This window comes from Cherax quadricarinatus, chromosome 14 (genome assembly GCF_038502225.1).
Source record: "Cherax quadricarinatus isolate ZL_2023a chromosome 14, ASM3850222v1, whole genome shotgun sequence".
NCBI lineage: Eukaryota > Metazoa > Arthropoda > Malacostraca > Decapoda > Parastacidae > Cherax > Cherax quadricarinatus.
The window spans coordinates 19,744,216-19,758,484 of record NC_091305.1 but is presented as its reverse complement, the minus strand read 5'-3'; the positions used below and the strand labels follow the sequence as shown (position 1 = coordinate 19,758,484).

The 14,269-nt window shown below is 36.5% G+C and overlaps 1 protein-coding gene across 1 annotated transcript in view; it reads left to right on the top strand.

Annotated features, from left to right (window-relative positions):
* The window catches only part of Sac1 (Sac1 phosphatase), a 12,826-nt gene extending 3,892 nt beyond the window's left edge, over nucleotides 1–8,934 (top strand). The window contains exon 2 of the mRNA XM_053786847.2: nucleotides 1,511–8,934. Coding sequence (XP_053642822.1) covers nucleotides 1,534–3,333 — 1,800 coding nt within the window. The 5' untranslated portion in view covers nucleotides 1,511–1,533 and the 3' untranslated portion in view covers nucleotides 3,334–8,934. The remainder of the gene's footprint in view (nucleotides 1–1,510) is intronic.
* The last annotated feature ends 5,335 nt before the right edge of the window (nucleotides 8,935–14,269 follow it).

Below are 14,269 nucleotides of genomic sequence, written 5' to 3'. Positions count from 1 at the left end.
GTTCCCATAAGGAATATTGTGAAGTAGATTAATCCATTTCAGACCCCCAAACATACACATACAAACGCACTTACATAAATATACTTACGTAATTGGTCGCATTGGAAGGTGATCATTAAGCGGGGGTCCACTGTGTGTATATATATATATATATATATATATATATATATATATATATATATATATATATATATATTATTTATTTATTTATTTATTTTTAAAAATTAATCTCTAGTGCAATATTGATGCAGTAGTACCTCAGTGAGAGACATGACTGGTGTTACAAAAAATCAGTCACATTTACAAAAAAAAAAAATCACATTGTATAGATGGGCTTTATAATACAGCTGACTGTTTAATCAAAGATATATAGTGTTCCTAGGAATTAGTCAAAAAAAGTTGCGGATTATATACTGTACTTAAAATAAGAGCTGTCACAGGTGCACAAGGCATAACCCAACCTGACAGTTGCTTGTTACTGATTTGTCTTATGCTCACACTTGACCTGAACATGCTTAACCTTGCATGTGTCTTGACCTATATTGAGTATTCAGCACTGTATTACTTGTATTCTGCATATCATTGGCATAAACAAGGTCCTAAAAATGAAACATTTTCATTAAAATGTCTTAGGTGTTTGCTCATGTGTCTGTCAGAAATTATTGACATTGGAAGAGCTTGGGTGGGGGTGTAAAAGAAGGAAGCTGAATGTGAATATAGAAAAAAAGTAAGGTGCCTAGCAGCACATTGCAAGAATTGTCAGGTCATTATGACAGTCATTCATCTTGTGATAGTTTATCTTCTTGATTACAGAGTACAGTACAGCCTCTCCTCACTTAACGATGGAGTTTTGTTTCTAAGACCATGTCAGTAAACAAATTCATTGCTAAGCAAGAAGCATACTATAATGGCAGTGGGTTTGTGTCATCCATCTTTGATATTGTTTTACCGTCACCTTTGCACCATTTATAATATTTTTAGTACAGTATACGTATTTTTTAATGTTTATACAGTAGTGTATTGTATATTTTAATAAACAGAAAAGAAGAAATCAGCTCTAATATACATTATTTAGGTATGCATACTGGTCAGAGAGGCTGTACATACTGTATAATGGCAGATAGTATAAAAATGTTAGTTCCCTGACATTTTTATACTATTTGCCATTCTAAAAATGTATTATCATTAATAATAATAATATTATTATTATTTATTGTTATTTTTATTATTACCACTATTATTGGACCTTTTAAAACACTGATTTATATTACTCCAACAACTATGACCACCATCTTTCATCCTTCTGCTTACTCTCCCTTCCTCTTTCTCTTCTAATATCAGCCCCCATTACCATGGCAGTGCTAAATGAACCCCACAGGTTTGGTTCTTTCAAATAGAATACTGATAATACGTAATCTGAAATATGCAAGTGGCATGTTTTGATGTACAACAATTGTTTATGATCAGATTTTTGTTCTTAGGGCATAATGCTTTAATTAAATTTTCACAGAATCCAGAGAAGAGAGTGGCAACATGTCTGCTGATGTGGCAGAGGAACTGGTCTTCTACTGTACAGATGACCGGTTTTTCTTAGAACCAGTAAACTCCAAGCAACTCATGGTAATAGATCGGGTCAGCCATGAAATTGTTCTGGAGGAAAATAGTGGTCAGATTCCCTTCAGTGCTTCAAGGAAGACTGTGTATGGAGTAGTAGGAATTATCCACTTGATAGCTGGGCCATATCTAATTTTAATAACTAAGAGGATGAAAGTTGGCACTCTAAATAAACAGACAATATGGCGCCTAGAGGATACGCAAGTTATACCTTATGCTAGGTCAACCACTTCCCTAACTGCTGAACAAAAAGTATACAATGACAAATATCTAGCCATGCTTCAGCAAGTTTTATCAACTCCATACTTTTATTTCTCATACACCCATGATTTAACACACACGCTACAGAGACTTTACTATACTGCTGAAGATTTTTTGCAGATGGCACTGCACGAGCGTGCTGATGTAAGATTTGTTTGGAACCAGCACTTGCTGAGAGACTTGTGTGTTCAACCAGAAATAAATGCATTTTGCCTTCCTCTGGTCCATGGCTTCATTTCCATCAAGCAATGCAGTATTAATGGTGAGTGGTTTACTTGGACTTTGATATCTCGTAGGAGCGTTTATCGTGCAGGCACTCGTATGTGGATGAGAGGCATTGATCCAGAAGGTACAGTTGCCAATTATGTTGAAACTGAACAGATAATTGAGTTTAGGGACTTTAGATCATCATTTGTCCAGACAAGAGGGTCCATTCCCCTCCTTTGGTCTCAAGAGCCGAACCTTAAATACAAACCTGAACCTTTAATTGGCAATGCTAACCATGAAGAAGCATTTACACGGCACTTTGAGTCTCAAGTGCTTTGCTATGGAAAACAAGTTGCAATTAACCTGATAGACCAAAAAGGGGTTGAAGGTAAGTTGCATGAGGCATTTAAACATTTGATTGAGACCAGTGTCAGACAGATGATAAGAGATAATGTAAAGTATGAATATTTTGACTTTCATCATGAGTGTCGTAAAATGCGGTGGGATCGGCTAAGCATCTTAATGGATCGTGTAGAACCTGACAGGGAATCTATGGGCTACTTCCTATTTCGTGATGGAGTAGTTCTTTTGGAGCAAGAGGGTGTATTTCGCACCAATTGTATAGATTGCTTAGATCGTACTAATGTTGTACAGTCCATGTTAGCCAGGAAGCAGTTGAAATCTGTCCTAACTCGAATGGGAATTCTTAGTGAAAATCAGAAAATAGAAGATCAATTCTCCTTTGAAGGTACATTTAAGAATGTTTGGGCTGACAATGCTGATATTTTAAGCATTCAGTATTCAGGAACTGGAGCACTAAAAACAGATTTCACACGCACAGGAAAACGAACTCATGTGGGTCTTTTAAAAGATGGATGGAATAGTGCCATTCGATACATAAAGAACAATTTCTTTGATGGTGATAGACAAGATGCGGTGGATCTTTTCCTTGGCAAGTATCAAGTTGAGACAGGTGAGGGTGCCTCACGATCCTGCCCACTTAAGGAACACAGAGACTCTCGACTTCTGTTACTGCCGGGAGCTGTTTTTATCTCTCTACTTATGGTGTTTGCATGTATTTTGCTTCCCTCGGACTATACATCATTTACACTCTTATCCCTTCTTTTCTGGGCAGCCATGACTGTGGTTGCTGCTATTGCTACACTCATGCAAGGTCGGCAACTAGTTAATGCACCACGCTTAAGTTTGTCTACACTCAAAAACCTCACAGCTCCTCCTAGAGTTGGGTAGCACATCTAAGGTTGTGGAGATGTAAACAATCTTACCTTAAAACAGTTTATTCATGAGTTGTGTGTGATATACATATGTTTATGTATATATACTTTTATTTTTGCATTCATGTGTGTGTACATGTCTGAATACAGGACACCATGAGTGTGTGTAGCTTTGTTCCAATTGCTACCAGTACACACACACACATCCACTACTAGGTAATCACAAATGCACAAAGACGACGACTTAATGTCAACCAGGAGAACTGAAAAAAGCAATGCTGAAAGTATTCTAAAATAATACATTAGTGATGAACAATTTGATCTACACAGTGGCAGAACAGTTTGATCTACATAGTCATAGAACACTTTGAATAGGATGTAAGATGGAGTAACAAATGCGAACTAAAAAAATTGAGATCAAAAACTGAAGATGGGATACTATGAGCATAGCTTTGCTTCTGTAGCTACAAATAGATAATTATGCAAACTAATCAAATAGATACAAATAGGTACAGTAATTCAACAGCTATTGAATGATTTAAAAATACAGTAACTGATAAATTAGATAGAGATGACTACACCACGAGTATAGTGATTCATTTATCCTGAATTTGGCATCTTTCGTGTGAAAATAATAGCAATGCTTTAGCAAAAGAATAGATTAAACACATACACAAACATAGAATTGGCTGTACATTCATGGAATGGTATTCAGTTTCGAACAGTAAGCTTCCTAAATTGTCAGTGTAATGTCATTTTGTAATGGAATTCATTGCAAATATATTAGTCATAGTGTGAAAAATTGTAATATGTTTGGGAGAAATAGCATACAGTTTAATGAACTGTAACAGTCATTGCAAAGGACCATCCACAAAGAATTAATGCTGGTTTTTATATAATGTCTTAATATTGTAGTGTTATAGAAACTTTATTTTTTATTACAGTATAACATATGTACACTATGAACTTAAATGTTTTAAAAATATTGCCTTGTTATCTACTTTTCCACATTAGCTACAAATTGATCATTTAATGAGTAGCCTAATGCTTTGTAAATATTGTATTTCTAACTGCACTGTGTACTTGACTATGTATAGGGCTGATTCTCATTGATTAAGCAGAATATTATATTTAAAACTTTATTTAGATTGAATGACTGAAAAAGCTATTTGAAAGATTTTCATAAGAGTTTATGTTGTTGGCAGTATGTAGCTTTCCTGAAATAGGGTACTACCTTTTCATATTATGGACAGTGGCAGTATAGAGAAATCCCTGTATGATGCATTTTTGGAAGACTTGCTAGGGAACTCGTATTTACGTGATGGGGTAAATAATTTTATTACATAATATTTTGCTCTATAAAGTAATTTAAATTATAATTTTATGGATTATTACAGATAAAGCAAAAGATGAGTACATGTACTGTATACTTTTGCAGCTTGAAATTAAGAGCAAATTTAATCATGTCAAGTGTTGGTGCAAGATCTCCAATTTGTGGTAATGAAATTTGCACATATTATGGTTACTTTAAAATGCACACTTTTTTCTAGAAAGTGCATTAAATTTTGCATTATTATGTACAGTCTAGTACCAAAGATTCAGAATGTAATACTTCACAGAATTGAAAAGTTCCTTTTGGTACTCAAACCATGATATGCTCTTTGATTTGTAACTCACTGTTATGTCATGAAAGTTATTTCTTGAGATTTTCACTTCAGATTTGCACTGTGGGTTGGGCAGGGTGGCTCATGAGTTCAGAGTTCATTTAGCCCTGATAAATCTGAACTTTTGGTACTTGGCTGCAGTTTCATTAGATTTCTCACTGGGTACAAGCAATACTAGTTTAATTAACTAGCCTTGATGTATATTATGCCATCATTTATGACATATTTAAATCAAAGTGTAAATGAGTTGTACATTATAATTCAGTGAATCTTTTGCATGAATGAGAAGCAAAATGAGTGTTTTTCATAGTGGTTGTATGATATTTCACCAAGGTCAGAGTTGACACGTGAATAAATGATGGTTCTCGACTTCTTAGTCATTCCAAAATTAAAAGAAAGACCAGACAATATACATGTAACAGCATAATTAATTTTATAAAATATGAATATTACTGTTGTTAAGTTATTTTGCTGTCCATTTTGTAAACCTCTGCATATGATTTCCTGCAAGCAATGTGGATTGAATCTATAATCTGAATGATGGTGGGAATATAGAATGCATATTAGTGTAGTACATTTTTTTATTGCTTTGTAATTGGTAATGTTGGAGAATATTTTAAATATTGTTTTCCTTTTTTTGAGTGCTACTGAATAGAGATTAATACAGAAAGGTTAAAATAGTATAGTAGCATAGTATTCATTTTTTTTTCCTCCAACAAGTCTGCCGTCTCCCACAGAGGCAGGGTGACCCAAAAAGAAAATACTTTCATCATCATTCAACACTTTCACCTCACTCACACATAATCACTGTTTTTGCAAAGGTGCTCAGAACACAACAGTTTAGAAGCATATACGTATACAGATACACAACATATCCCTCCAAACCGCTAATATCCCGAACAGTATTCATATCCATAATAATAATAGTACAGTTGCAAAGAAACCAGCTATTATACCAATTCTTACTGAGCAGTTAATTTTAAACATGAAATACAGTGGGACCTCGGTTTTCGTATGCCCTAGTTTGGATGTAAAACTAGTTAATCTCTATAAAATGTATTTTTTGTTATTATTTCTCATAAATAATATAAATCCAATTAATCCATTCCAGACACCCAAAAATATTAACAAAAAATACATTTTATAGAGAATAACTATAGTTTATAGAGGGGCAACTGATATATCGGATCATTATCTAGTTGTAGTGGGGGGTTGAAGAGGGTTGGAATTGTTTTAAAAATGCAGTATTAGAATGTGGGGCAGAAGTTTGTGGTTATAGGAGGGTTGGTGCAGGAGGAAAGAGGAGTGATTGGTGGAATGATGAAGTAAAAGGTGTGATAAAAAAGAAAAAGGTAGCTTATGAGAGGTATTTACAAAGTAGAAGTCTTATAAGAAGAGTAGAGTATATGGAGAGTAAAAGAAAGGTGAAGAGAGTGGTGAGAGAGTGCAAAAGGAGAGCAGATGATGGAGTGGGAGAGGTACTGTCAAGAAATTTTAACGAAAATAAGAAAAAAATTTTGGAATGAGTTAAACAAGTTAAGAAAGCCTAGGGAACAAATGGATTTATCAGTTAAAAACAGAGAAGGGGAGTTAGTAGATGGGGAGATGGAGGTTTTGGGTAGATGGCGAGAATATTTTGAGGAACTTTTAAATGTCGATGAAGAAAGGGGGGCGGTAATTTCATGCATTGGCCAGGGAGGTATATCATCTTTTAGGAGTGAAGAAGAGCAGGATGTGAGTGTGGGGGAGGTGCGTGAGGCATTATGTAGAATGAAAGGGGGTAAAGCAGCTGGAACTGACGGGATCACGACAAATGTTAAAAGCAGCGGGGACATAGTGTTGGAGTGGTTGGTATTTTTGTTTAATAAATGTATGAAAGAGGGGAAGGTACCTAGGGATTGGCGGAGAGCGTATATAGTCCCTTTATATAAAGGAAAGGGGAACAAAAGAGATTGTAGAAATTATACAGGAATAAGTTTACTGAGTATACCAGGAAAAGTGTACAGTAGGGTTATTATTGACAGAATTAGAGGGAAGACAGAATGTAGAATTGCGGATGAGCAAGGAGGTTTTAAAGTGGGTAGGGGATGTGTAGATCAAGTGTTTACATTGAAGCATATATGTGAGCAGTATTTAGATAAAAGTAGGGAAGTTTTTATTGCATTTATGGATTTAGAAAAGGCATATGATAGTGGATAGGGGAGCAATGTGGCAGATGTTGCAAGTGTTTGGAATAGATGGTAAGTTACTAAATGCTGTAAAGAGTTTTTATGAGGATAGTGAGGCTCAGGTTAGGGTGTGTAGAAGAGAGGGAGACTACTTCCTGGTAATAGTAGGTAGTAGACAGGGATGTGTAATGTCACCATGGTTGTTTAATATATTTACAGATGGGGTTGCAAAAGAAGTAAATGCTAGGGTGTTCAGGAGAGGGGTGGGATTAAATTATGGGGAATTAAATACAAAATGGGAAGTGACACAGTTACTTTTTGCTGATGATACTGTGCTTATGGGAGATTCTAAAGAAAAATTGCAAAGGTTAGTGGACGAATTTGGGAATGTGTGTAAAGGTAGGAAGTTGAAAGTGAACATAGAAAAAAGTAAGGTGATGAGAGTATCAAATGATTTAGATAAAGAAAAATTGGATATCAAATTGGGGAGGAGGAGTATGGAAGAAGTGAATGTTTTCAGATATTTGGGAGTTGACGTGTCAGCGGATGGATTTATGAAGGATGAGGTTAATCATAGAATTGATGAAGGAAAAAAGGTAAGTGGTGCATTGAGGTATATGTGGAGGCAAAAAATGTTATTTATGGAGGCAAAGAAGGGAATGTGTGAAAGTATAGTAGTACCAACACTCTTATATGGGTGTGAAGCTTGGGATGTAAATGCTGCAGCGAGGAGGCATTTGGAGGCAGTGGAGATGTCCTGTCTAAGAGCAATGTGTGGTGTAAATATTATGCAGAAAATCCGGAGTGTGGAAATTTGGAGAAGGTGTGGAGTTAATAAAAGTATTAGTCAGAGGGCTGAAGAGGGTTTGTTGAGGTGGTTTGGTCATTTAGAGAGAATGGATCAAAGTAGAATGACATGGAGAGCGTATAAATCTGTAAGGTAAGGAAGGCGGGGTAGGGGTCGCCCTCGAAAAGGTTGGAGGGAGGGGGTAAATGAGGTGTTGTGGGCGAGGGGTTTGGACTTCCAGCAAGCGTGCGTGAGCGTGTTAAATAGGAGTGAATGGAGACAAATGGTATTTGGGACCTGACGATCTGTTGGAGTGTGAGCTGGGTAATATTTATTGAAGGGATTCAGGGAAACCGGTTATTTTATATAACCGGACTTGAGTCCTGGAAATGGGAAGTACAATGCCTGCACTCTAAAGGAGGGGTTTGGGATATTGGCAGTTTGGAGAGATATATTGTGTATTTTTGTATGTATATATGTACTTCTAAACTGTTGTATTCTGGGCACCTCTGCAAAAACAGTGATTATGTGTGAGTGAGGTGAAAGTGTTGAATGATGATGAAAGTATTTTCTTTTTGGGGATTTTCTTTTTCTTTGGGTCACCCTGCCTCGGTGGGAGACAGCTGACTTGTTGAAAAAAAAAAAACTATAGTTTTACATACAAACTAGGGCATACGTAAACTAAGGTTCCACTGTAGTACTACTAAATTACTGTGTATTGTGTTTTAAATCTCTTATGTTTTGAGTGGACAGAGAGAGAGAGAGAATAGTTAGGTACTAAAGCAAAATAGCTTGCATGTTTGACACCACCATTGTTCTAGCAAGAATAAGTATTATTGTGTGTTGTCATAGCACTTAAAAAAAAGTGATCAACTGAACATAGGCATTAGAATAATATCAGTTTTATGATTTGGCTCTGCTTGCATTTCAGTGCTTTTGTAATTTTTAAGAAAAATTCACTGATTGTTTTTCTAAATTGAGTAAAGTTTTTTGTGATGTATTTTTGTAATCTGTTACCCACCATAGACAGTAATTGATGAGAGTATGATTGAAGCAATTGTGAATGCTCTACAAGCTACCAGACATACTGAAAAGCTTTTTATATACAGCAAGTTATGTATACATATTTTTTTAACATGTCGGCCGTTTCCTACCAAGGCAGGCTGACCCATAAAAGAAACACCGTCACCGTCATTCAAGACTTTCACAATCATTCACATGTAATCACTGCAGAAGTTTAGATGTCACTCCAAAGAGCCAATATCCCAAACCCTTCCTTTAAAGTGCAGGCATTGTACTTCCCACCTCCAGGACTCAAGTCCTGCTAACTGGTTTCTCTGAATCCCTTCACAAAAATTACCCTGCTCAAACTCTATCAGCTTGTCAAGTTCCAAAAACCATTCATCTCCATTCACTCCTATCAGACATGATCACACATGCCTACTCTATGCCCAAGCCCCTTGCATATAAAACCTCTTTTACTCCATCCTTTTCTAGGATGACCCCCTACCCTTCCTCCCCTCCCATAGAGATTTATATACCCTCCAAGTCATCCTATTTTGCTCCATCCTCTCTAAATGACCAGACCACCTCAACAAACCCTCCTCAGCCCTCTGAATAATACTTGTACTAACTCCACACCTTAAAGAATTGAACAGCCTTTACATTTATGAACTGATGTATAATGCTTGAAGTACAGTTCAAATTTAGCTGCAAATATAAATGCTGAATACAATAGGTCCCTGAATTAAAAATATTCCAACTTACAATATTCCACTTTTATGACAGTGCTTTGCACAATTTACAAAATCAGACTGACTCTTTGGATTGCCTGTACTTAAGGCTACTTGCAAATATTTTTTTCTGAGTTTTCACCAAATGTATTCATATTGTGTACATGTTCATTTTATGCATGGATAGAGAGCTCACCTTTGTTTGGTAGAGATTGCTCAAGGACTACAGTATACTGTGTTCATTATTAAAGCTATTTTATTTTTTATTAACACATCGGCCTTTTCCCAGCGAGGCAGGGTGACTTGAAAAAGAAGAAACATTTTCATCATCACTCACTCCATCAGTGTTATGCCAGAGGTGTGATGACACTACATTTAAAAACTGCAACATATCTCCACTCTTTCTTCTAGGGTGTAGGCACAGTACTTCCCACCTCCAGAACTCAAGTCCGGATAACCAGTTTCCCTGAAACCCTTAATATATGTTACTTTGCTCACACTCCAACAACATATCGAGTCATGAAAACCACTTGCCTCCACACTCTTGTATCTAACACGCTCGCACACACTTGCTGGATGCTCAAACCTCTCGCACAGAAAAACCTCCTTCCAGCCTTTCCTAGGACGACCCCTTCCCCTCCTTTCACTACAGATTAATACACCCCAAGTCATTTTATTTTGTTCAATCCTCTTTAAATATCTGAACCATCTCAACAACCCCCTCCTCAACCCTCTTGATAATACTTTTAGAAACCCCGAACCTCCTCCTCATCTCCAAGCTACAGATTCTGTGCATAATATTCACACCACATATTGCCCTCAGACACAACATCTCTACTGCTTCCAGCCTTCTTGTTGCAACATTCACCACCCATATAAGAAGGTTGGTACCACTATACTTTCATATATTTCTCTCTTTGCTTCCATGAATAACGTTCATTGTCTCCACAGACTCCTCAGTATGCCACTCACCTTTTTCCCTTGTCAGTTCTATGGTTCACCTCGCCTTTCATAGCCCCATCTGCTGACAAGTCTTCTCCCAAATATCTGAACACATTCACTTCCTCCATACTCCCTTCCTCCAATCTGATATCCAGCTTTTCATTACCTTAATATTTTATCCTCATCACCTTGCTTTTTTTTATGTTCGCTTTTAATTTCCTTCTTTTCTATACCCTCCCAAATTCATTCACCAACTTCTGCAACTTATCTTCAGAATCTCCCAAAAGCACAGTGTCATCAGCAAAAGGCAACTGTGACAACTCCCACTTTGTATTGAACAGCCATGGTGACATCACACATCCCTGTCTAATGCCTAATTTTACTGGGAAATAATCTCCCTCTCTCTAACATACTCTAACCTGAGCCTCACTATGCTTGTAAAAACTCTTAACTGCTTTCAGTAACCTACTACCTATTCCATACATTTGCAACATCTGTCACATTGCTCCCCTATCATGTGCTTTTTCCAAATCCAATTTTTTTTTTTTTTTTTTTTTTTTTTTTTTTTTTTTTTTTTTTTTTTTTTTTTTTTTTTTTTACAAACTAGCTATATCCCACCAAAGCAGGGTGACCCAAAAAGAAAAACAAGTCTCTTTTTTCCTTTAGTAATTTATACGGGAGAAGGGGTTACTAGCCCCTTGCTCCTGGCATTATAGTCTCCTCTTACGGAGGAGATAAGAGGAATAAAGAACGACAAGAACTTCTACTTTTACTTACACTTCTAGAGAGTGCAGATTCACAGCCCTCAGTCTATCCTCATAGGGAAGATTTCTGATACATGGGATCAACTTTGTCATCCTTCTTTGTATGTTTTCCAGTGCATTTATATCCAAAGTTATATAGAGTTGAAGAACAACCTGAGGACTTCTATTATTTATACTTTTTGATATGAAGCTAAGGATTCTGTTATCTTTATTGCTAGCACTTAAGCACTGTTGTCTTTGTTTCAGATTACTGCTAACCAGAACTCGTTAATTTTTTTCACAATCAGTAAAATTAAGATCTACATTATTTAGTTTATATGTGGCATGGTTATTTTCCTGTCCAACATTTAGAACTTTGCATTTGTCTATATTAACCCTTTGACTGTCGCGGCCGTATATATACGTTTGTGAGGTACCGTGTTTGACGTATATATACTCATAAATTCTAGCGGCTTCAAATCAGGCAGGAGAAAGCTAGTAGGCCCACATGTGAGAGAATGGGTCTGTGTGGTCAGTGTGCACCACATAAAAAAAATCCTGGAGCACGCAGTGCATAATGAGAAAAAAAAAACTCCGACCGTTTTTTTTAATTAAAATGCCGACTTTGTGGTCTATTTTCGTATAGTATTTGTGGTTGTATTCTCGTTTTCATGGTCTCATTTGATAGAATGGAAACTATATTATAGAAATGGAGGTGATTTTGATTAATTTTACTATAAAAAGAACCTGGAAATGGAGCACAAAGTACAGGAAATGTTTGATTTTTGCCGATGTTCAAAAGTAAACAAATGATGTCATTGTCCAATAAATGTCCAAATAGCCATTCTAATACGCAGTCATGAATGGGTTGATGTAATTTTTACAATTATTACAGTATTGCAGTAGTCTGCATAACAGTAAATCTTCTATTTTTTGTTTGAATAAAATTTCAAAATAAAAAGCAAGAGTAATATCACAGGGACCTGGAGACATGACTGATGAACAAAGAAAATCTTATTTTAGAGCCAGGAATGTCTGCATTGTTCATTCTGGACCTTATTTTGAAATTGTCGTATTTTTTAATTTTCGTGAAATTGGCCAAATTGCAAATTTCTGACCATGTTATTGGGTAGTTGAAATCGGTAAATGGGCAGTTTCTTGTGCTCAATCGATAGAAAAAATAGAGTTCTGAAGAAATAGTTATGAGTTTGGTTGACTGGAATAACGGAATTAGCCGAAAATAGGGCTCAAAGTGGGCGAAATTGCCGATTTTTAAATATCGCCGAAGTCGCTCACTTCGCAAGAGCGTAATTCCGTCAGTTTTCCATCAAATTTCGTTTTTTTGGTGTCTTTACAATCGGGAAAAGATTCTCTATCATTTCATAAGAAAAAATAATTTTTTTTTTTTTGAATATTTTGCGACACCAGGAGCAACTTCAGGATTGGGCCCTTCGACAGTCAAAGGGTTAAACTGCATCTGCCACTTCTCTGACCACTGCATTAGTCTATTCAAATCATCCTGGAGTGCTCTAATGTCCTCATTAGAATGAATTGGACGACCTATTTTGGTGTCATCAGCAAATTTGCTTATGTCGCTATTTATTCCCTCATCTATGTTGTTTGTGTAAATTGTGAACAACAAAGGGCCCAACACTGACCCCTGTGGGACACCGCTTGTGATCTGCCCCCATTCCGATTTCTTCCCATTTATGCAAACGCATTGCTGCTTATTTGTCAACCATGCCTCTACCCAGGAAAAAATTTCTCCTCCTATTCCGTGTGCTTTAAGTTTCCTCAATAGCCTCTGATGTGGAACTGTATCAAAAGCCTTATTGAAGTCCATATACACAATATCATATTATGTACCATGATCTGCCTCCTCATATACCTTAGTGAAAAAAATTAGTAAATTCGTAAAACAGGAACACCACCTTTGTAAAACCGTGCTGAGATTCGTTAATCAATTTATGCCTTTCAAGATGGCTACGAATTACCTCGGCAATTATTGATTCCATAAATTTTCCCTCTATGGAGGTAAGGCTTATTGGTCTAAGGACCTGTCACCTGGCTTGTAAATAGGTATTACTTCTGCCATTTTGCACTTGTCTGGCACTATACCAGTTTGTAGTGATATATTGAAAAGATTAGCCAAAGGTATGCTAAGTCCTTCTTTACATTCCTTTACAACCCTTGCAAACATTTCATCGGGGCTTGGGGATTTGTTAGGCTTTAATTTCTCTATTTGTCTGAGGACCATGTCACTAGTTACCCTAATCATGCATAGTTTATTATCATCCTGTTCTACATAATTTATTATTTCAGGAATTTCGCTAGTACAGTATCTTCCCGAGTGAAAACTGAGAGGAAGTAGGTATTGAAAAGTTTGCACATTTCCTTATTACTGTCAATGATCTGACCTGAGTTGCTCTTAAGTGGGCCTATCTTGTTCCTAATCTTACTTCTGTATACCTGAAAGAACCCTTTTGGGTTAGTCTTCGAATTCCTTGCGACTTTAGCCTCATAATCCCTTTTTGCCTTTCTTATTCCTTTTTTTGTTTCTCTCTTTAATTGATTATATTGATTTCTCACCGCCTCTCCCCTCTTTTGATATGCCTATATATGCCTCTCTTTTGACCAATGATATGTTTTAATCTATTGTTTATCCATTTGGGATAATTTTTGTTAGATCTAATTTCCCTACTCGGAACAAAAGTTGTTTGGACAGCTATAACTATGCTCTGAAAAATGTCGTATTGGCAACCAACACCACCTACCTGCCCCAAAGTCAGGTCATCCCAATTTAGCCCACCCAGGTAATTTGTGATCACTTTCTCCAAGCTCATCATTAACCTCAAGGTTATTAATTAGTGATTCTTTGCTGGCAAGAACCATGTCAAGCAGGTTGTTTCCTCTAT